At 45.9% G+C, this 23,432-nt stretch overlaps 1 protein-coding gene across 1 annotated transcript in view; it reads left to right on the top strand.

Moving 5' to 3' along the window:
* The window catches only part of LRIG1 (leucine rich repeats and immunoglobulin like domains 1), a 91,665-nt gene that overhangs the window by 14,072 nt on the left and 54,161 nt on the right, over positions 1–23,432 (top strand). The window contains 1 exon segment of the mRNA XM_054281197.1: positions 21,417–21,488. Coding sequence (XP_054137172.1) covers positions 21,417–21,488 — 72 coding nt within the window.

A 23,432-nucleotide genomic window follows, 5' to 3' on the forward strand; every position in this document is an offset into this window, starting at 1 on the left:
ATCGAAAACAAGCCTTTGTTCAGCCAGGCTTATCTGGCTGTTAACTTTCACTCACGACAGAGGTGGGTGCTCAGCCTCTTCTGCTAGATTTGATGTCTGCACACTTGTCATGGCAGATGAATTGCCCCCATGAATTTACATCTGGTAAATGTTTGCAAAATCTGGAAAATGCGTATTTTCCTACCTAGGAACCCGCGCTGACGCTCAAAAGTTGCCAGCATATTTGTGGAATTCCTTGCAGTAATAAAACACATCAAATTGGTCTTGGCAGGCTGATTTCAACAGAGATTCTCCAAGTCCAGGTTTCTCAGCTTGGCAAGCAGAGTTGTCCCACTTCCTTTTAAGACTTGTCTCTTCTGTGGGATATAAGGATATTGTTCAGCGTAATTTCGAAAACATTTGTGAAAGCATGGCTAATACAGATGTCTGCTCTCATTTCAGCTTTGTTTGCTGAGACAGCAGAGGCTGGTGTGGGAGCTTTGCAGCCCAGCTCAGCCAGTTCTCATGGTGAAGTCCAGGAGGCTGGAACTCCCAGAGAGCCCAGCAAACCTTTGCCCACAGCAGCCCTTGCTTGCCTGGCGCTGAGTACAAGCTGTTGTTTCATACCCCATAAGATGACATTTGCAAACGTGGTCTGCAAGGTGCACAGTGTGGCTTAGGTCCCTTTTTCTTGTATAAATTTAGGGGTCTGTCTTGGATCAGAATTTGTACTGTGCTGGTGCACATTAACCCAGAGTTTTGCCCCAGGACTCGTGTGCCACTCCATGCTGTGTTATGGTGTGACCACCTGGGCATCACTTTGTCTCTCCTTGCTACAGGTACACAGATTTGACTTTCCCTTTTGCCAGGGTGATGGTCTGGGATCTAAAAGCCTGAGTACATGGGGTGCAGGGAGCTGAGTCCCTGCTGGAGGTTATTCCTGCAGCCAGATTTGGGTCCCTCTGGAATTTAATAGTTCTCACTGTGATTATATATTGCTGGATTTGGTGTTTCTTCTCCTTTTAATTTGCCTCCCCTACCAAAAACACCAGTCTCATTGCATATGGCTGCCTGTCTGTTGTTTATTATCTTTGCTGCACTGTGGTTAGTGCTCACACATGATATTTCTTTGGTTTCAGTACAGACTGAGCGGGTTGTCCGCCCCTGGATCCAAAAAATGTAAACTATTTATAAATGAAAAATACTCTCCCAGTTTGAAAGTGCTGTGTTGTCCCCTTTCCATCCAGCATGTGCACATTTGTCTGTTCTCCTGTAATCCCACTGATGTAAGTCCAGATTTCTAATAATTTATGGGACTGGGGGCCGTCTGGAGAAATTTTGATGGGACCATGTGCTCACGGGGGAGAACACAAAGCAATAGTGATAAAAAGCAATGGAAAAATGTTATTTGGCTGTGCTGCATTCAGTGCAGATATGGCCCCAAACTCAGATAATCCTTCCTACAGAGTTCAGGGATTCTTGATTTTGATTTTCCAGTTGGGCTCATCTCCATAATAAGCAACCCTTGAAAAACTGGGACAAAAAAACTTATTAGTGTGGCTTAAAATGGCCAGAGTGCTTTTTCTGGTACTCCTTGCAATTAAACTGTGTTTGATCTGTTTTGAGCACGTACTTAGTTTTATATTGAGCTAAGAGCCTATGTTTAGTCTCCCAGGGAAGAAAAATAAGGCAGGATTTAATAATATATTACGGGAGGCTGGGGTGAGTTTTCTGTGCCTGTTTGGACAGCAGGGCAGGAGGTGATGCTGGGTGGGCAGGAGGGGATGGGCTGGAGCAGAGGCTGAAGCAGTCAAGCCCAGGGGCAGGAGAAGAGGAGGCTGGGAAGGAAATACAAGGTGTTTAATTGAGGAGCTTGTTAGCCAGCAGCTGATGGGTTGTTTTTGTAGAGAACTCCAGGGGAACTTGAGCTGAGTTGCTTTCCTGGTTGAAATGAGTGTTGCTCGCTGATGGGGCTGGTGTAGGAGGGAGGCATGTGGGGAGCAGAGCCCTTCAGAAAATGCTCCCGGGAGAGCAGGAGTTATTTTGATCTATGGTGACATGGTTTTCCATGCAGCCACGGTGATGGTAAATGAGGTAGGGCTGTCCTGCTTCCTGCTCAGATCTGGGAGATTAGAGGATAGCTGAAAAAACAGGTGGTATTTTTTGGAAGGCTGTTCACAGCATCCCCAGCGATTCATCATTCAAATGCAAATAGTGGAAACTTTCTCACTGCCAGTGAGTTCAGGCAGCCTTTGCCATGAAGATCAGTCAGTCTGTAAATGGTGCAAAACATCAGTGGTGTAACCAGTGCAGAGAGGATTAAAGCATCATGAGTGTAAATTCAGTAAATTTTCAGGTTTTCTCTGGATGCTCTTGGCACTGATGGTGATAATTCCTTGCTCTGTAAACCAGCAATTTTTGAGCAAGGAATATAGGGCTTGGAGTGCTAATTTTGACTGTTTGGGAGCACCTAAATGCATTTGCACGTCTGTCCTGCACAAGACGGCACTTGCTGGAAAAGGCTGCTGCAGCCTGGCTGGGCCTGTGGAACAGAGCCTTTAATGCACTGATTGCATATTAATGAACAGCCAAGAAGGGAGGGAGGGTGCCAAAAAGCAGGGAGCACAAAAGCCAACAATATCAGCACGAACTTTGCACTCTAGAAAGTGTGAAGTGATGTCGGTGAAAGGAGTTTACTGCACAAGTGGAACACTGTGGTCCCCTTTGATGCCCACATTTCTGTGCTAGTAAAATTGGCCAGAGGAAGGATAATTGGCCAGAGGAGCTCGGAGGGTTCCTGTTAACCCATTCTGTACCCCTTGGAATGCTCCCCACTGCTGAGTGTGTTTTGGCACTGTGGGTGCTTGCTCTGGAGTGTTTGACGTGCTGTGTGTGACGTGTGGAGCTGTAACACCTCTCCAGCACATGGGGTTACCATCCACATCTGGTTTGTATCACCCTCAGTGGTTTTATTGCAAGCTGCAGTGCTCCATCTGCACCCTTTCCCTTGCCCAGTTCTGTCCCACAGCATCAGGAAAGTGAAATCCCCAGCCTGGAAAAAGCTACAGAGTAGGCTGGTGTATGAATTAATTAATTAATGTAATGGCTACTGATAGCAGTGTGCTTTTCCTGGGATTTGTCAGAAATTGGATATCTTGGCTCTTGCCTTTTCATTAGCCTGGTTTCCACATCCCAAGCTCATTACCAAGTCCTAGGGATGTGGGTTTTGGGGTTTTATTTAGGGCTCCCCACCTGCTTGGAATCCTCCCATAGAGGCTTCCCCACAGAGCCAGTGGTGGCATTGTCCCCATGGAGTGCTTGGGGACAGGTTGGCAGCTCTGCGTGGTGGCTGCTCAGTTCTGTGTCCCTCCAGGAATGTGCATTATTCAGTGTGGGGGCTCAGGTCCCATGTGCAGCTGGGGACTTTCCTGTCTGGAGCATTGGGAGTGTTTAAGATGATCTCGCAAATATTTTTTGAAATTTTTTTGGGGTTTCTTTTGGCCCTGGGCCAATTTTTTGATTGTCTCTGATGCATAAAGTGGGTTTGAAAAAATGTTGTTTCTCTCTCTTCCCCCATTTAAACATTTCAAGAATGTCAAGTCTTGTCAGCCTTAGCTTTGCTGGGAAAAAAAAAAGAAAAAAAGAAATCCCTTGAGGAGCTTGGGGATGTGTTTTGTATGTGATCTCGAAACCCTGAGGGGAAGGTACGTGAGGCAGGGAAAGAGGAGGTCATTAACAAAAGCTTCCTTTATCCCACATTTTAATGAGGCATTGCCATTAAATAGCAGCAACCACAGAAAAATTCAGCCAACCTGACTTTGTTCCCCAGTGTTTAGCCCCTCGGTTTAAATCATGCTCTCACTTTGCTGGTTCCCTGCGATGACCAGAGTTTTCCAAGAAAGATAAACTCCAAATTTGTAACATAAACCTGTTGGGTAACATGGACAAATTAAGAGAAGACTTCTCATGGAATTTTTCTGCTGCAGTTGCTTGTAATCCCAGTAATACACATGAAAATGGACACAAGAAATCTGATTTCCTGAGGGTTTGTGTCTCCAGGGTTGACTGAGGTTTTAATTAGTGCAGAGTGTTCCTGTTATCTCTCTGGATTGTATTTTATCAATGCCCTCCTTCCCCACCTTGGCTGTGGTGTATTTTGGGAGTGGGGGGCTCCTCTTTTCTGCAGTGATGGGCCCAGACCATCCAGGGCTGAAGATCTGTGCTGCTCTCCTCTCCTTGGTGTCCCTGTTCTGCAACCTGGCAGGAGCTCCTTCCTTACCCTTCCCAGCCCTCTGGTCTTATTCCACTTTTAAACTTATTGGAGAAGAGGACAGACATCCACAAGATGACTGCAAACAACTTCCCCTCACTGATTATGCAGAAATGAGGAGATTTGGTGGCTTTGGTGAATTCATTCTCCCTTAGTGGTGCAGTGGGATGGATGCTCAGGGTTTCACTGTGACCCTCTCCTGTTTTCTGGGCTGTTTTCCCAATGCAAGGGCATCTCTGTGCTCCATCCCCACCACCAGCCACCCCCTGGATGCTTTTGGGGTGAGCTGACCTCTCAGAGCTGACCATTCCACCTCAATCCCGTGCCTGCTGCTCAGCTGGACTTTGGAGCCCAGCTCTGGATGGGGCAGGGGGAAATCCCCGAGAAGGAGGAAATGTTTGTTTAATGCCTGACGTGGTGTAAGGTCCAGATTGTGAAACAGCAGGGACAGAGCAGGGCATGGTTTTTCCCTGTGGTTTGCAGATAACATGTGCAGAGCAGGCAGCCAGCGTGGGGCTGGGGGGAGAAAGACACTGAGTTTTATTTGTTTGTGTGGCTTGTTTTTAATTTAAATAACCTTTATAATTTCCCCTCCCTCCAAATAGTAAGTGATTCCTTATTTATAAGGGCCTTGCCTTATTATTCAGCCTGAAATACAGGCTGCACTCCAGCTTTTACAATTGGGATTAATTTTTAAGATGGGCACAGGCAGGGGGCAGGTAGTGTGAGCGCCCCTGTGTTCGCATTTCCTCTGCTGGTGGAGGCCTTTGGCTTCTCTCTGAGCAGAGCTGGGGCCAGCTGCCTGCTGCCCTTGCAGCCCTGGTGCTATAAAAGAGGCAGCAATGTGTTCCCAGCTGGAATGGGGCTGGGTAATTGCTCTGGGCAGGTTTATGGTGGGGAGGTGTGAAGTGCCCGCTGTCTGTCTGTCTGCCCCCCTGCAAGGGGCTCTGCAGATGGGCTGGGGGGCTGCTCAGGGAAAAAGTGTGTTAGCCATCTTCAGAGTCATGGAATTGTTGAAATCACAGAAAGGCTTGGGTTGGAAGGGCCTTAAAACCCGTTTAGCTCCCATCCCTGTGGCCTGTGCACCTCTAGACCAGGCTGCTCTGGGACCCATCCATAGAATTGTCCCTTCTCCATAGGGATCCGAGTCACAGAGTGGGGCTCTGGTACCCATGTGCTTGGACAGAAAAGCCACACTGGGATTTCAGAGTGCATCTCTGGATTTCAGACTGAGTTTTGCTTATTAAGGTTGGGGGGAAAATGTGTCTAAGGAGCCGCTTGCCAGCTTTTCATAAATATCCTAGAGATTTCACAGCAGAGTGCAGAGACTGTTGAAGCTGGCTGGGCATACCAGAAACTTTATGAAATAGTTGGATTTGATCAGCACTTAATCACAGTCAGGCAGCTTGGCCCAGTCTCGCTCCTCTCCCAGCCCCAGAGGAGGCCGGAGGTGCTGGGGCTGGCCTTGTGCCCCACTGTCAGCTCCACGTGTCTGTGATGGCACACCAGGACATCTGTCAGGGCCCAAGGGAACATTTATGGCCATAAGGAGAGCAGTGGGGCTGCATCAGGTCGCTGCTGTCCCCTCAGGTACGGGGCAGTGAACTGAAATGCTGCCTGCCCTCCTGCATCGTGGTGTGGAGGGGCATTGCAAGAGGGCTTTTCCAGGTGTTCTATCCAGGCTTTTTCAGGTATTTTATCCAGGCTTTTTCAGGTATTTTATCCAAGCTTTTCCATTTTCTGAAGTGGCTGGTTCAGGGGCTGTTGTGCTGCTCATTTGGTGCTGTTGCACCCAGTGGCAGGTGAGGGTAGAGGGGTGAATCCACTGACTGCAATGCCCTTGATTTAATTGCCAGTAAGTTTTTTTTATTTTTGCTGCCCTAGATCCCCTTGCTAATGCTTCCTGTTTGTCCTGCTCATGTGAACAGCTTCCCTGCTCCTGGCTGTCCATGCCTATTGCAATTCCTAGAGACTTGTTCTTCTTAGGATCAGAGGAGCTGTTTCTGCAGGCGCACACACTCACGTATTTCTCTTGACCCAAGTCCTTCCCAGCCTGGATTTGTGCTGCTCTTACCCTGCCTTATGGGCCAGCATCCAAATTCAAGCACAAGAGGGATATTTGAGGTTGATTCTTTGCTGAATCAAGCTTGCTTTTTTCCCTACAAGAAATAAGCAGAAAACTTCAGCTATGGCTAGGAGTTTTCAGTTAATTTTATGAAGTTATTGGTACACAGAAACAGAACATTTTCAGCAGCAGCAGTGCTTTTCAAAAGTTTGCCTACGAGCAGTTTATTGATTGAGCAAATAGGTGGATAACACAGGCCTGGAGGTGTATGATGGTTAATGTGTAACCATTAAATAGACTTATTTGGGCACTTTTTATGGGTTCTCATAGCAATTAAAGCTTATAAAGCTGTGGAGAGTGTTTTTATGTGGAGCAAAATGAGAACCTTTATCGCAGTGAAGGTGTTCATGGAAAAGGTACAGTTTATGTAATTGTGTTCACGTGACTTGACGTAAGTGTGGGGCTGCAGGAAAAGCAAGAACCTACCAGAGCTAATTCCCAAGGCTGATTGCAATATCCCTGTGTATTGGCTTCCCTCCCAATGGCTCTTTCAGTATACTGAATTCAGTGTCATTCCATGGGGGGGTATTTTATTTTGAGCCTCCTTTGCTGTAAACTGATTTTTTGGCTCTCCCCACCATGGGTGTGGTTTTTTGGTGTGTTTTTTAATGTGTCTTGGAGCAACTTTGGTAGTGGTGTCAAATTTGCTGAAAAAAAGAGCATGAAATGGTTTCCTGCTGGCTAATGTGATCAAGAAGTATTCTGCAGCTCTTGAAGCTCTGTCCTGGTTAAAGCAATCACACAGGACCCCAGCTTTGTGGGGATATGGAAAAGCCTGGGTTTCTTCTCAGATTTGTTTTCATCCCCAATATGGTGTATTTAATGGAAAGTGAAAGCTGAATGAAATGTTGGGGACTCAGTAGATGTGTGTGTATGGATATATATGTATGTATAAAGCTGTAGTTCCTCCTTTTCAATCAAAAGAAATGAAGGCTGAAAACCGGATTTGTTTCCTGTGTTTGCAGCAGCACCTTCTCCACTCTGGAGCCATGGGGGGAGAAAGGATGGGGAGGGCAGCTTGGCTCAGCTTGTGGAATTGTGTGATTGCACAGCTCCAGGCAAATATTGACACCAGGTTCCTTGGCAGATGTGCTGCTCCTGAGGTGCCTTGGGAGCTAAAGATCCTTCCCTGGCACTTCCTGCAGCCCTTGCTGGGCTGGTGGAGGTGGTGAGTGAAGGGAGAGAAGCTCAGTGAGTGTCAGTGATGGGTGCTAAGAAAAGGTTTCACCCACAAATACTCTGCTATCACATTATGAGATCTCTCCCCAAGGGATGGATGGCTGGCAGATGTGCAGGGGATGGGACCCCTTGGGTGTGTCAGCAGTGCCAGCCTGGCACAGGGCTGAATGCAGGGCATGCAGGCATCTGCTCTGCTTTTGGCATCTTTAAAAAGCAAAATAAAACCCAATTGCTGGCTGAGAAAGGGAAAATTGTAGAATGCTGTTTTCCATCAGCACTTGGCTGCCTGGGCTCTGTGCTGTGGCAAGGGTGAGCATGTTGAGATAACCTGCTGCATTTGTGGAGAGTGCACCAGAGCATTGTTAACATCAGCCAGATTCCTCTGTGGTGTGGCTCTGTGGTGCAGTCTGGACAAAAGGTTAAATTGGGCAGTCAGTTTTATAGTTCTGGAGAAAGTCCAGTATCACTCAGTTAACTTTTGCAGAGCCATTTCCTGTAGGTTTTGTTAGAGAAAAGCAAGGTTATGTATTTCCAGTTGCAGTAGAGTTATTTTCCCCTATAAAACGCACTGCAATTTATTTTTACACAATTTCAATTGGTTTGCAAAGACTTGGAGGGTTTGGAAGATCTTGAAAGTTGTTGTTTTTTATTTCATACCTCACTTGCTGTGACAAATTGAGGAAAATGTGTTTTTTTAATGTGGCATTGCTGAAGTCTGGCCAGGCTGGGAGTGTGCACAGCCTGTGCTCCCACGCTGATGTCTGACCCAGGGTCTGCTCCTGGCAATGCCCAGTTTTGGGAAGCACTGAGGGAGTTTTTCTCCTTCAGGCAGGTCACACACAGCCTGGCAGTTTGCTGCAGCTGCCTGTTCTTTGTGGCTGCACAGATGTGGTGATGAATTGCACAGGGGTTCTTCCCCATGGTTTTCCAGCTGTGGAGATGCTGTCACCCTCTGGATGCTTGGCTTGCCCCCTTCCATCTCTCCATATCTCCTCTTGGAGGGTGCTTTGGCTTCTCCATCATGGTTCATCTCAGGATTCCTTCATCTTTTCATGTGAATTGCTGCATTTCTTTTTCCCATTGCTTGTGACGGTGTTCACAGGGGTCTTAGGCTGAGGGAAGAGACGAGGATCTGACTCCATGTTTCAGAAGGCTGATTTATTATTTTATGATATATATTACATTAAAACTATACTAAAAGAATAGAAGAAAAGGTTCTCCTCAGAAGACTAGCTAAGCTAAGAATAGAAAAGAATGATAACAAAGGCACCTGTTATTGTGGCTCTCTGTCCGAGCCAGCTGATTGTGATTGGCCATTAATTACAAACATCCAACATGGGCCAATCACAGATGCACCTGTTGCATCCCACAGCAGCAGATAACCATTGTTTACATTTTGTTGCTGAGGCCTCTCAGCTTCTCAGGAGGAAAAATCCTAAGGAAAGGATTTTTGTGAAAAGATGTCCGTGACAATTGCTGTCTGTGCTTAGAGCAGCAGTGCTTCCCACAAGCCCTAACTATTCTTTCTCTGATTTCCTTGAAATGGTGACATTTATTATATCCACAGAGACCAATCTGTCTCCTCTCAAAAGGACATGGTTTGAGTTCTCCAAGCAATGAGTGCACCTGCGTCCCTCACTGTGCAGGAACAAACCTTGGGGCACCTTCTGCATTCACATTTCCCAAATAATCCCATTTTGGAGCAGGGCTTGGTGTGAAGCCAGGGAGCCCTTGGCCCTGTGAGAGCTGCAGGTTGTGCAGTGAATGGTGAGCCCCTGGCACGGTGCCTGGGCTCACAAGGACCACTCCTAGGAGAGAAGGGGTATTTCTGTTCCTGGCCAAATTGCAGTGTTAGCTTTTCTATTTTCAGGCCAGCCAGGTGGCCACCCACATGGAGTTTCATAATGAGACTTTTTAAAAATATTTTGAGAGGCCATTAGGTAAGTTTGAGATGGCATCTACTTTGGGTTATGCCTGAGTGAGGTGGGCTCAAAGCAAGAGGGAAGGACCTGGCTGCCTTTAAACATCTTCCTGCAGAATTTGTTGCTTGACTGCAGCAACCCTTCAGAGGAAGGATTCCCTGTCCTTGGAGCTGGGACTGGAGCTCCTGTGACAAATGCACATCTTCTGGTGAGCAGAAACTAAGATAGTTAAAACAAAAAAATCTTATCTAAAATGCCAAGAGGAGCAGTATGATTCCAATAATAATAGTTAAAAGATGAAAAAATTAGTTTATCCAAGTACCTTCTGAATCCAGCAATTTTGCAGGGAGAGTGGGTTCTTTATTGTTTCCCATAGCAAAAGAACTGGGAAATGTTCCCCTCCCCTCTGCAATGTGGAAAGGATAAAAATCTATAGAAGGGAAAGTTTGTTCTTTGACTGAACCTTAAACATCTACATTCCCTTTGAATTAGCTGTGATGCCTTTAGCTGAGAAACTCTGCAAATCCGAGGGAGTTCATTGAATAATAAATCAGGGCATCCATCCAGCAAAGTACATCAGGGCCCTTTGAAGTAGATGAAAAAATACCTTTGTGATCTGAGAGAGAGCTGTGGTGCCTGACTGATGCTGATGCAGGGTTCAAACCCAGCTGCAGTGGCCCTCAACAGAGGTGGGGAGCAGGAGCAAACGTGAGCTCAGGAGCAGCTGCTTCCCCTTGGCTCTGCCTGCACAGCCCCATTTGTCCAGAATCCTGAAAGTTGGAGAGATCCAAAAAGCAAAAAACTACAGCCAGTGGAAATAAGGACTGATTTTTAATCCTGAAAAGTTCTGAGATATCAGACTTGGGGAAGAACAGGCTCATTTGAAGGACTTTCTAAAATTTAATTGCCTATAACTTTTTCTCCTTCTGAGATTTTCTGTAGTCTGAGTTGAACTAATAGAGAAATCTGGCTTTGTAAGTGGAAGGAGCTGAAAAACAGCACCAATAAAAGCTGTAAAGCTCTCAAAGATTTTTAAAATAGTGCTTCTGTAAAAGATGTGACATTATATGCCGGGGCAGAGTGCAATAAAGATATTTTACTAGCACTCTTCAGAATTCAGTTGTAAGCTGTACAGCTGTCCCAAACTCCCCTGATAAAGCCTTTCTAGCTGTGTAATCACTGTAGTTGTATTGCCTCATGCATACATGCATGTGTTTGTGTTTACATGAAGGTCATGTGCATGTGTAAGTTATTTAAGCATGAATGCACACTTGTGAGATTCTGCTGTATGTAAGGAATGTTAAGGCTGGCATCTAAAGCAGCAATAGCTTCAATTGTTCCCTCAATTATTTTCTGGCATTCCTTGGCCAGAGACTTGAGCTTCAGCTCCATCTGCTTTGACATTGCTGCTGTCCCAGGGGCAAAAACCAATACAGGAGTTATGCCAAAAAAGTCTGAGTGATTGTTCTGACAGCTGACCCTGATGCTAACATGGAGGTAGGAAAGTGCTTTTTATAGAGCACACTCACACACAGTCACACACTCACTCACACTTCTGTTTCTCTTGATCTAAGTGGAAATGGCTTGTTTTAAATGCAGTTTTTCCATCTTGAAGGTCAATTAAACCAAGTTGGAGGTCAGATAGAAGGGACAGGACATTTGCTTCTTGGTGTATCTATTTCTGTAATGTTATCAGTGCATGTGGTTTTATTTCCAGCATTTTGTTCCCGGGGCTTCCTCTAAGGCTGAACAAATTGGATCAGTTGGATGTGGTACAGCTTCCAATTTGGGGTTAGAAATCCATTAAATTGCTTGGAGCTTTGTTGGCAGTATGAAAGTGCTTGGAGTGGAAGTGCATTATGATTGGACATTGATTACTCGAAAGGAAAGGGGATGGATGCTTGTGTAAACCATACACCTCCAGCCAGGATGGCCTGCTTTGGGGTTTTTTTAGCTTAAAATCCTCAGGTTTTGCCCTTAAAATGCTGTTCTTTATTACAGAGCAGAACTATTTTTAAACTGGGAATGGAGAGCTGTCTGCCATGTGTTCCTCACACCTCTGGGGGATTAGAGCTGGCCCTGCACCATGCAGAGCTGCCAGCCTCACACAGCCCTTGGGTAACTAGTCCTTGGGATATTTGGGGTTATATACATCATTCCTTTCCACACACTAAATGTTTGCATTTGGCCAAGCTCTCAGTTCCAGCCCGTGGCATTGGAAGGTGCCAGGAATGTCCTTGCTCTGGTTGGTTTCAAACTGAGCGAGTTTATGGTGGGGCACAGGGCTGTAATTCCACTTGGGCTGATCAGAGAGGGCTTTATTCCCACTGTGCAGAGTTGCAGAGCTGCCTGGGTGTTGTGTGAGATCAGAGTCACTGCTGCAGAGCTGGCAGGGCTGGCCAGGCCTGTGTCCTGGCTGCTCCAGCTGGGTGGGCTGGGCTGGCTCTGCTCCCTGCTCCATCAAACTCTGCAGCCCATCTGACGAGGCAGAGCTTCACCTCAGTCCATCTGCTGAGAGTTTTTTCCCTGGTGGCAGCACAGCCATGCCCTGGGTGGCTGGGGAGTGAAACAGCCAGGTATTGTGGCCAGCCAGGGGGAGAACAGGACAGCAGTGCTTCTTTCTGGGAAAAACCTCTACAAACACTTGGGTACCATCACTGTGTGAGAGCAGGAGGTGATGCAGCCCCTCAGGATGGGTGGAAAGCAGCATCAAGTGCAGGAGAAGCTGGAGCAAGCCTGGAGTGAGCCCCCATGCCTCATGGGGGGAGCCCCATGGCCGCAGGAAAAATCTGCACATTGCTTTTTAAAAAATTTTTTTCCCCCCACTCTTTCCCTTACTAGTTTTAACCAATGCAGTTTTCCTGACTGGTTTTAAACCAAATATTCCTTGGTGCCACTTCTCAGCAAGCATGTTTTGGGGGCAGATCAGTCCTTGCTGATTAACTATTAATAAGAGCCAGGAGAGAGTGGCTGAGCAAACACAGTGGGAGAGGGTTGTGTGCCCTGTCCCCACCATTAATGATTGACTGAGCAGGGCCATGCCAGTGCTGTCACCATGGCCAACTCTCACTCAGGGTGGGCTCTGCAAAGGGGTAATGCCAGCTCTGTGCTGAAATTTCATCCTCAGGGCTTGGGGATCCCTCATCCTGTGTGCAGTAATGCAGATGTGGTGCTGCTGGGTAGTGGCAGATAGTGGCAACCTGTTGTGCCAGGTTGTGCATTTGCTAAGTTAATATTTCTGATTAAAAAGTGATGTGGGAGCAGTGGAAAAATATAATTTTGGGTGGTTAAGGTCTCTGAGCTTACCAGGAACACTTGCAGATGGGATTGAAACCATTTGAATCCCCAAAGAGAGCACGTTACAATTCTGTGTTCTTTGAGAAAACTTGAATTAGGGATTATTCAGTATTACTGAATGGTTGACCTTGGAAATTTTCTAAAATCATGAAAATCTTGAACAATGTTTGAGGAATTTCTGAATTACTTCTCTCTGCACTCAGTTTCTAACCCACAGCTGGATTTTGCTAAATCATGTGGTGGGAGGGTTTGATTGCTAGCAGTCCTACATGCTGCTGTGGATCCTCCCAAACATCTGAAAAAGCCAAAGGTTTAACATGGTTTATCTGCTGTGAGTACTTGTGAAGAATTGCACAACTTTCAGAAGAAAATATTTGCTTTGCAAAAGGAGCCATTTTTGAAACTGTAAATAGCACTTAATGCTGATTTATCAATGCAGCTTGTTATTGCTAATGGAGGCTGAGCAGTTCTAGGATAGATATGTATAGTACATCACATAGTTATTAATCCTCAATAAATTGGTTTAATATGTTGAATACACAGTGGGGAACCTTAATTGAAAATGTTAGTAAAGAAGTCATGGCCTTTATTGATTTACCAAAGAAAAACAGCAGTGATGGAAGCAGAAGCAATTTGTTTGGTGAGTATTTTGTTTGAGCTGGGCTATCCCCAGCCATTGCTCCAGTGGTTCAAGAGACTGCTTTGCTTTTGTGGGTGCAAAATCACCAAGAAAGAAATTTATTATCAAATTAGAAAAAGGTGAGTTTGGTCATATATAGTCAAGCAACCAACTTGCAGGCTTTTGGTTTTAGGACTATGTCTTTCTTATGGCAGTAGTTAGCACTTTAATCAAAGCAATAAACCCAGAACAAATCCTCTAGGTGTCAGGGCAGATGATGGGTGGAGTTTTATTTGTGGATTAAAGAGCCCTCCACATCCTGCTTTTCCTTCCAACTGCTTACCTGTCACAGGTGGCAAAGCAGGATTGCTTTACTTGAAATTAAATACAGTTATTCTTATTTAGATGCTCATTCCCCCTTTGAAACGTGTTTTTGCTTTGATGCAATCCTTGGAGCTGATGCCTCAGTGTGTTTTGGAGAGGATTGTTCTCCCCTTCAGGCAGGGCAGCTTAATAGAAGAGGCAAATACAGAAAGATTGCTGCAGTTAAATCCTGCTTGCTCTGAGCCCTGCAGCATCCCCTGCACACAAAGCTGCCTTTGGCTGGGGCAGAGGAGCCTGTGGCCCCAGCAGGAGGGTGAGCAGCCTGAGGGGCTGCAGGCTGTGTGCCTGTGGCTGCTGCTCTTCTCTGAAGCAGAAAAAGCATTGTTCAATACCTTGTGATTCCTGCTTGCTTTGCCCTGTGTTGGTTTGAGTCCCTGAGCTGCTGGGAAGGGCTGTCCATGTGCCCAGGGAACAGAGGGGCCTGGGGGGATCTCATGCGTGACTTTCAAATTACTTATTTGTCTTGAAATCTAACTTCACTTTTTTTTGGAACAACTGGGACAATGTTTTTGAAGCAATTGAAATACTGAGAGCTTGTTGAATGGGCCAGGATCAAGCTCTGGTAAAATGAATATCCTTGTGTCCCTTCTGATGGTGCAGAGCCATAGCATGATGTCCATGAGCACCTGAGTTACCCAGGTGATTCCTGCATGTGTTATGGAGTATTTGCCATATATGTGTCGTTATGTAGATTAAATTGCATCTAAGCCTTCTGTCTTAAGAAATAAAATAGGAGTTTTTGGAGGAGATGATCTTTCAAGAAAAGGAAAAGAAAAAAGCAGACAAGAACTTTACTTGAGTTTTGCTAAGGTTATTAAAATAGGAGGAAATGGGATCCTAGGTTTTGTCAAAACACATTTGTGTAAGCCAAGCAGGGCGTAAAATAACCTGACACTGCCCTGTTGAAAGAGACAAATAAGCCTGTAAAAATCCTTGGTGTAGGAGATGTGGAAGCCCCAGCAGCAGTGCAGTGATACCCAGTGCTCCTGCAGGGGAATCCTGCCTTTCCTCAGCCCTGAGAGCGTGCCTGCTCATCTTGTGCTGCCTCTTGGAGGCTGGCAGTCCACAGTGGCAGGGATACTCACATTTACAGCCCTGTGTGAGCTGAGGCCGGGTGTGTGATCTGTGTGCACCCCAAGCTGTGAGTGCAGAGTGGCAGAGCAGGAGGAAGGGCCAAGGCTGACAGTGTGTCCCTGAAAGTCACTTGGAGGTAAGATCATTCCCAAGTTCCTCGAACCATACCAACCGCACGCTAAATTCAATTGTAGTCTTGGCACAATACCTCTCAGTGATGTGGTTTTAATTGGCGTTCTTTGCATTAATGGCTGCATCTGCATGGTATCAATTCTTTGGGGCTCATGCTACAGGAATTTCCTTTAGCCTGTATCACTGGCCATGACTGAGAGTGATTCATGGTGCAGTTTTCTTGGTGTGTGGATGACCTCTCAGAGTTTGTCTTCACTGTCAAATTAGCTCATATTATGGCTTGAGGGCTGCCCTTAGGTTGACTCCCTCCTGCACATAAAGCCCCTTATATGAGCAGGCTGTTAACCCAAGCCAGTGTGATGCTGCAGCTGATTTGAACAAGGCCATAAGTAAAGCCTGACTGAGCACATCATCTGAGCCACCAACAGAACCCCTCAGTGTGGGGCACAGCTTCACCCAGGTGGGTGCTGTGTCCTGCAGAGCCTCCTTCTCTCCAAAGCACTTTGAACAGCAATCTGGAGCATCCACCTTGTTTTGGTGTTCTTACCTCCTTCTAGGAGGCGGCTCTTTGCCATGCTTGGTGTGAGCCATTTCCGGGCTGCATTTCAGAGTCTCTTTAAGCTGGATGCTTTGCACTTGTAGGCAGCACTCAGGGTACCCTGTAAGAGAAATCTCAAGGGGCTTAGCTTGGGACCCATGGAAAGCTGCCTGGTGAAAAAGGACCAGGTTGAACTGTCTGAACATGAGCTAGTGAATGCCAGGTGACCAATGAGGCCAGTGGCACCCTGGCTTGTACCAGTGATTGTGTGGCCAGCAGGACAGGGCCAGTGATCACCTTCAGCACTGGCCTTGCATTGAATGCTGGGCTCAGTTCTGGGCCCCTCAGTACAGGAACACAGTGAGGTGCTGCAGCATGTCCAGAGGAAAGGGCTGGAGCACAGCTCTCATGAGAAGAGGCTGCAGTGGCTGTTTGGCTGCTCTTGGGAGTAGACTTTGCACCTGTCCTGTGCACAGCAATCAAAAATGGACTAAAGCTCCTTCTTTCTGTCCTGACTGCCCATACAACCACCTGAATCCATGCAATCTCTGATGACTCTGTGCTTCAGCATTAATGCTCCCCTGTCACTGCTTACAAGGACACTGCCATCTCCCTGGCACCTCACAAGCTTGTTTAAAAGAGACATCTGAGTGTGCTTTCTTCCTGCACAGCTGTACCCTTGTGGCATGGGCAGTGTGCTCCCTCTCCTGCTCCCCTGGCCCCCATCCCCAGGCTAATTCAGCTGCAGTCATGCTTTTCATACCCACTCAAGTGTGCATGGGGCCTCTATTCCAGGGCTGTAAAGCCATCTACAAACATGTGGGAAGAGGATGGTGCCTATTCAGGGAGCTGCAGACTAGGCAGCTATCTTTCGACAGATGAGCCAGAGGAATTTCTACTGCAGGACTCAATTGTTCTGGGCCCTCAGCTCCCTTTTGTGCAGGAGCAATGAAAAGTTGTGTTATGACAACGGTTGACAAAGTGTTTAATGAAAGCCACAGTTGGCAGTGACAGAATTCCAAGCCATCCTCCTTTTCTCCAATGCCTGTCATCAAAAGGTGCAGAAACGCTTTTGACATAATCTTCTGCACTGACAGATAAATGGTTTTGATGTGAGGGTTGGAAACTTTCACCTTGCAGAACAGAATTCAGCCATCATCGTGGTGGACAGAGACCAGGAGCCGTGTATGTCTCTGCTCCTTTGTCTGGTTTTCAGCAGAGAGCTAGGTGGCTTTTCTCTGCACTGGTCAAGGTCCCAAAGCAGAGCCAAAACTTGGACATAAACTCCTGATCTGCCCTGCACCTGGCCTCTCACAGGTCAAAGAACTGACTGATCCCTCTCACTGCAAGCAGGACTCTTTCTGTGACAGCATTATTTCTTTTTGGGAGGTGGTTTGAGCATACCCAGTTATTTAGCAAGACTTCAGTCTCTGCAGAGTTCAGTGATAATGCCACTCTCATAATGCCAGCTGAAGGCAAACACTGCTTTCTTATTTAGAGACTAGAATAACTGAAAAGGCAGACCAGGGCCCTTCCCATATTGATTTAACAGGCTCTCAGTTCCTGATCACAGGCATCTTAGTGACAGGAGGGGAAAACCCTTCATTGTTGGATTAGCCAGTACGAGGAAGGCTTAAATGGATAAATAATATGCAGAACACTTTTCATGCCAGTAAATCAGAATCAAGTTTAAAAACATTTACCAGCTTTTCCTTTTCAATAGAAGCTGTATGAAAAAAACAACCTGAATGTTAGAGGCCACTCAGGTTGGTTGTTTTGTTCTTTCTCCTCTGCCAGCTGTAGAAAAGTAAGCTTTGTAGGATGCTTCCCTCAACTCACAGCTCAGGCTCTTGAATTTATATAGTTGACTTCTGTTTTCTTTCCACAGTTGCCTTGGAAGGATCAAAATATCCTTCCATGAGTAATTCAACATACCCATGCAGAGGAGCAGGGCACTGAGCAGTTTGTGGGCAGCCCCACTTTTGGGTCAGCTAACCTCAGGTTTAGGTGCCAGGAAATGGGCAGAACATGCACCAAAGCCATGGGGTCTTAGAGCTGGCATAAAACACTGCAGATGCTGCTTCATAAACTGGCTTTGAAGGGATGCTCAGGGTGAGAGATACCTGAGGGCTGGGCAGGTGCTGGTTTGGGAAAGGACAGGGTTTTGGTGTTGGGAGCTGATGGCCCTCTTTCTTTGAGGGAGACATTTTGGAAAACTGATGGCAGGAACATTTATTTGGTGATTCATTGGGCAATTGTGGCATCATCCCAAGGGCTCCTCAAGAAGAAATGCATTCTTGCTGCAGAGGAACAGCCAATGTGCCAGCTTTCAGTGATGGGACAGCTGTGCTCCTGGGCTTGGCATCTCCATCAGCCTGCACTGCTGGTCTGCTCAGCTCAGAGAGCCTGGTGGAAACATTAAAATCCTGCAGTGCTTCATTCACTGCTGGACATTTGGGACCCACATTTAGGAGTGGGAGAGCATCCTGTGCGCCCATGACCTCAAGTTTTGAGCTCCCTCCTTTATTTGCATTACTGGAGCCCAACCAAGATTGAGGCCTCATTTCATCAGCATCAGGCAAAGCAAGACAATACCTACCTCAATTTTATTTACAGTCTAAATAGACAAGACAGACAAAGGGTGGCTGTGGAAACAAAAGCTCTGGAGAGGTGATGTGACATGACCCGGTCACGCAGCAGGAGATGAAGAGAGCCAGGAACAGACAGAGGTTTCCTGACTCCCAGTCCCAGTGATCTGTCTATTGAAACATGTTAATTCTTTCTCTCACTTCAGTGCTGTGACTGGCATGCCACACACTGCCTAGTGAGGGGATCAGAGTTCTGGGAAGCACATCCTTTGATTGCTAATGCTTCAGGCTAGAAATTCTTGGGTGTTTTAATATAAGTTAAAATACAGCTAGTGCCAGATACTCAGTAAACTTTATTTTGGCGTATCAATGTAATTTCAAGTCTCCTGTTTGTTTTGTACTGACTCTATTTCTAGCTTTCATTTCCCTACTGATTTTTGAGCAGTGTAGTGTACATTTAGTGAGGTGGTTGGGGTGAGTAATGTGGAGAGAACTGAAGACTTTGGTGTTCAAGAAGATGGAGTTCACCTGAATTTCTGCAGCAGATGTTGGGAAGTCTTTCTGTTGCTGGCGCAGCAAAATCTGTCTGTGCTATCTGAAGAGCCAGCCACTTGTGCAGTGACTTTGATGTTCAAATGTCCTGAATGGCAGTAGCAATAATCAGAAAATCACTTTGAGTGATGTTAAACTGTGGCTATGAAATCCTTTAATTTATGAATATCTTTGTTTTTCATTTGTGAGCTTTGGAGGTTCCTGTCAGCATCACTCAGTGCTTGAGCACAGACTAAGCCAGGGACCTGGTCCCTCTGGCAAGTGCAGGGAGGATCAGTTCTGGTGCATGTGTTCTTGTTTCTTGCTTCATAAAACAGCCCCTTAGCCTGTTACAGAGGAATGTGTTGAGGAGAAATAGATTACCTGAAAAATGTGAAGTTTGGCTGCAGTAAAAGGCACAGAAATACATGAAAACAGATGGATTCATGCACCATCATGTCTGGCTGTATTTCCCCCTTTTAGCTTGTCACTTGTGTTTCTGTGTTGACTTTATTGTGCTGAGCCTGTAGGACTTTACCTGTTGTATTTTTCTTTTTGCCTGTAGATCAGGCAGGGGCAAGCTTCAGCATGATCTTACTGTGTGGTTAAAAAAAAAAGTAGTAATGTAATCTGTGGGCAAATTGCACTTTAATTCGTAATTGTGCTATGAATATGGACTTGGCTTTCAAACACACTCTGAGTTTAAACTGCAGTTTGACTTTTATTTAGATAAATGCCTTTGAGTTCATAGTGAAATGGATATCTGCTGTAGGCTGGTATTGATTTAAAGGTCTCTTGAGTGTTTTAAAAGACAGTAGGGGCTTACAGGACAGCATATTTTAAACTGAGATGCTTGGTTAGGTTTTACACTCCTCTATAACTTCAGCTCTAGGCTCTGTTAAGAGCCAGCCTGCATTGCTGATTTGTGGAACATTGTTCCACAGCAGGTATTGGCAAAAAAAAATTGAACATTTTGGGTAAGATGCAAGGAGCTGAAATGATGGGGAATGGTGTGATGTGAGAGCCATCAAATGATTCCCTGGTGCAGGGGAATGCTTTGAGGACTTCCCATAAATGCATTACAAGAGGGCAGGTGATCAATATCTGCTTTTTAGCTTGAAAGAGGTGTTTATAACTTCCTGCAAAGTTGGTAAGCTTTGTAGTCTTTCAAGTCTTGGTGTTTGCAAGGCTGCTGTGAGCCTGGATTTCTCTGTGCATTGCCACAGAGTGCAGTGTGTCAATGTGAGCACTTCAGGAGAGATTTTCCATCAGTGCTCTTCTGGCAGCTGCCTTTTCTTTGTGTGTGCCTCGGCTCTTGGTCGTGGAGCATTGGTGGAAGTTCAGTGGGTGCATTGGTGACTTAGACCCTGTTTGGGTCCCAGACCTGCTTGCTCTCTGTGGGCACAGTTTTAAAGCAACAAAAATCCCAAACCAGGGAAGATTGGCCAGTTTTCTAGTCAGACTGGCTTGGTGGTTTGAATAAGCAGCTCAATGTTTGAGGGCTTATCTAAAATCAAGCCATGAATCTTTTGGGCTGTGTTCAGAGGTGCAGCAAGAGGGTGTAACCTCCCTGCAGAGGAGGCAGCAGGGCTGAATTTTACCCAGGGTAATATCCGAGAGCAGGGCGTGGAGCAAAATAAAATTAAAGAAGTCCCCCTCACAATTTCCTTACAATTTACTGTGGTTGCTGTTCTGCTGCCACCCATCAATTTGCCTCCTCCCTCTTTAGATTACACTCTCACAGAAACATGCCAGCACTGCATACAGAAGGGTAATTAAAGCACTTGTTACTTTCTGCATCATTAGTCACTTGGTCTTAATTGACCTGGTTAGTCCTGGCTGCAGGTTTGACCTGTCCTGTGTGCAGTGCTGAGATTGCATGTCTTGGAGGGAAGGCTCTGCTCTTGCACTGTGTGATGCTACAGCAGAGCATGGCAAAGCTCTTGCTTGTGGTTTATGGAATTAGCACTTAATTTGCATTATTTCGCCTGTTTGCTGTCCCTAGCAATTCCTGCAGTGTGCTCCTTCCTGCAGCATGTTGAGCTCTGGATGTGTTTCCAATCAGGGATGATGTCCTGTGAGGCAGATCTGCTTTCCCACCAGGCTGCACAGCCCATTTGTCATCCATCAGTGCTAGAATATGATTTAGGTTTAGGTTTGGGCTGTTGGATAGCTGGAAAGTGTTGGCTGGGGCTGTTGAGGACCAAAGTGTGTTATACTGTGTGGCTTGAAAGCTGTATTTACTGATTAAAAAAGAAATCAGTGACAGACTAGTTATATCATCTTGTTAGAAAATGTAGAATATATTCTATGTTTACACATAGCAAGTGTCCATATGTGTATTTTGTGTGTAACACACAGTGGTATAAAAAATACCCTATGTGAATGTAGCTATAAAATATTTAGTGGAAGGTTTGTTGATTGTTTCAGTTCTGACTTTAATTTGTCAGGAAACATCCTATTAATCTGTGATTAGTTTTGTGGTTGGAAATAATCAATAGTAGAATAATAAATGTAATTGTGTAATATGAAGACAAATTAAAACCACACTAATGCAAAAGAGGAAGAAGCTTGGGGAGAGCTAGATAAGATTTTTGTCATGGAACTAAACTCACTCCTGTATTCAGCAGAAAAGTGCTGCTCTCCTGTTTAAGTTCTCTTTAAAAAAAACCCCAAAACCCAAACCTTCCCAGTGCAATCCAGAATAATTAAGATGACTCTGTTTTGCTGATCAGGGTGACTGTATTTTGCTGATCCCACTGTCTTTTATTTTAACAGAAACCTGAGCTACAACAAGTTGGCAGAGATTGATCCTTCTGTCTTTGCAGAGCTGTCGAACCTGCAGGAAGTGTAAGTATTCCTTCAAAGGCTTTAATTGTGTTTTGCCAGAGCTGCTTGTGGGCTGTGAGGAAATTATATCTAGTTTCCTAAGACAATACCTTCCTTTAGCTAAGTTGAATGAGCAGATCTGACTTGGTGTGGAGGTTTTTTTCCCTCTCTATTGTATCTGGGCTGCTTTTTTTAAACTAATCAATGGGCAGAACACAACATCCCAATTAAAACAGCACAGCTGTTATTGGAAATCATTGGAGTTTGCCTCCCTGGGTGTTGTGCAATGCTTGGAGGCAGCAGTTGAGCACACCTGAGCACACACACAGAGCTCCTTGCTGAAAGCACAACCCTGAAGCAAGGCGCAGCAACCTGGATTGTGACACCTGATGCCAACCTAGCCCAAATCTCCCAGGAAACAAAGGTGTAGTGTAGTGGATAACAAAGCACTTAACTGTGCCTCCTCCTCTCCCAGACATTTGTGCTCCTTTTGGAACCAGAACAAGCTCTGCTGGAGGTGTTGCTGGAAGAGGCTAAACCAGCAGAGCTGTTCCCTGCCCTGGTGGGGAACAGAGGAGCTGCTGAAGGTCTGAGTGGCTGTGCCAGCCCCTCCTTGCTGTAAAACAAACCCATTTCAGGGAATGCAGGTTTTCCAAGCTCCTCAGAAGGCTCAGCAGTTTCACTCAGAGAGGGGCTGCACTGTCAGCCCTTCACAGGGGTGCCTGGAGTTCTGATTTTGGGGTTTAAAAACCAAAAGTGCCTGAGATGGCAGGCTGAGGTGATGAGCTGTGTTTGCCTGGTGAATCGCTGGCATGCTTGAGGTTTGGGCTCTGTTTGAAGAGCTACTGCTGCCTCATGGGAAACTGAAAAAACATTTCCTTTCAGAAACAATACTGTGCTCTATCAAGCATTTGCTCTTGTCCTCTGTCTGTTTTCATTAAGTGTTGGCTCTGGAACTCGTGGAGGAGCCAGATCCTGTGATTCTTAAATAGGCAAAAAGTGGAATTCTCCCTGGCTGATGACTGCTGGATTGGACTGTGGAGATTCATGCAGCATCTCTCTCATGGCCTGATTGCCCCTAGCTCTTCTATTTACATGAATAGTAGGGACTTGCTGGGAATCATGAGTAAGTGAGGAATGGATATTAGGAGTGACTGCGCTGCTCTGAAATCAGCTCTGCACAATCTTTAGAGAGAAGGTGATGTGGGTCAGCAGAACACTGCCTGCAGGATCTGTTTTCTCAACTTCTCTTTTCACTGTGGAAAGCCTTAAATTGCTCTGTGCTTAAAGGAGAGAATTGCAGCCCTGATTTATAATTATCCTGACATGACTGTGGCTTAGCAAAAGCTTTTATTCATGGAAGTGCCTGAAGGTGTGTGACTTCAGGGAGCACAGGGTGGGAAATTGGGAAATGTGTGTGGCTTCTGATTCCCCAGGTAGGGAATTCCCTTGAGCAAAGTGCTGTGCACGTGTGTAGAGCAGTGAACAGTTCCATGCTGTAAAAAGGTGTCAGGGTTTCTGGGGAGATAAGTAGTGCAGCCACAGTGTAATGGGTAGATAAGAGCTGCTTGCTGTGTCAGAAAGGGTTAGGGAATGGGGAGAGAGCAGAAGAGTGAGTAGGAGGGAAAGGGAGCAGTCAGAAATGGGAGACTGGAGGGGAGGCAGAGGTCTGGAGCAGAGCCTGGAAGGCAGTCTGAGGGAGAAGCTCTATTAAAAGCCCTATCTACTAATCTTGGTTGCTTTTGAATAACAGCTAAACCACAGACCACTGAAATAAACTTCATTTCACAAGGAGAACCACATCTCTATTGCCAGAGCATCTTCTTTCTGAGCGTTTTTTTTTAAAGCACTTGACAAACATTCATGAAATAAGCATCATGCTGTGGCATGTCTCGAGAGCAAGTCAGTGTTTCTCTGTGCATGCTGTGCTGGGCAAACCAAGGCACCCTCAGGGAAAGAGATTGC

The sequence above is a fragment of the Melozone crissalis genome, unplaced genomic scaffold (genome assembly GCF_028551555.1).
Source record: "Melozone crissalis strain CALT ecotype California unplaced genomic scaffold, PUWL_Pcris_2 ptg000029l_1, whole genome shotgun sequence".
In the NCBI taxonomy this organism is placed as follows: Eukaryota; Metazoa; Chordata; class Aves; order Passeriformes; family Passerellidae; genus Melozone; species Melozone crissalis.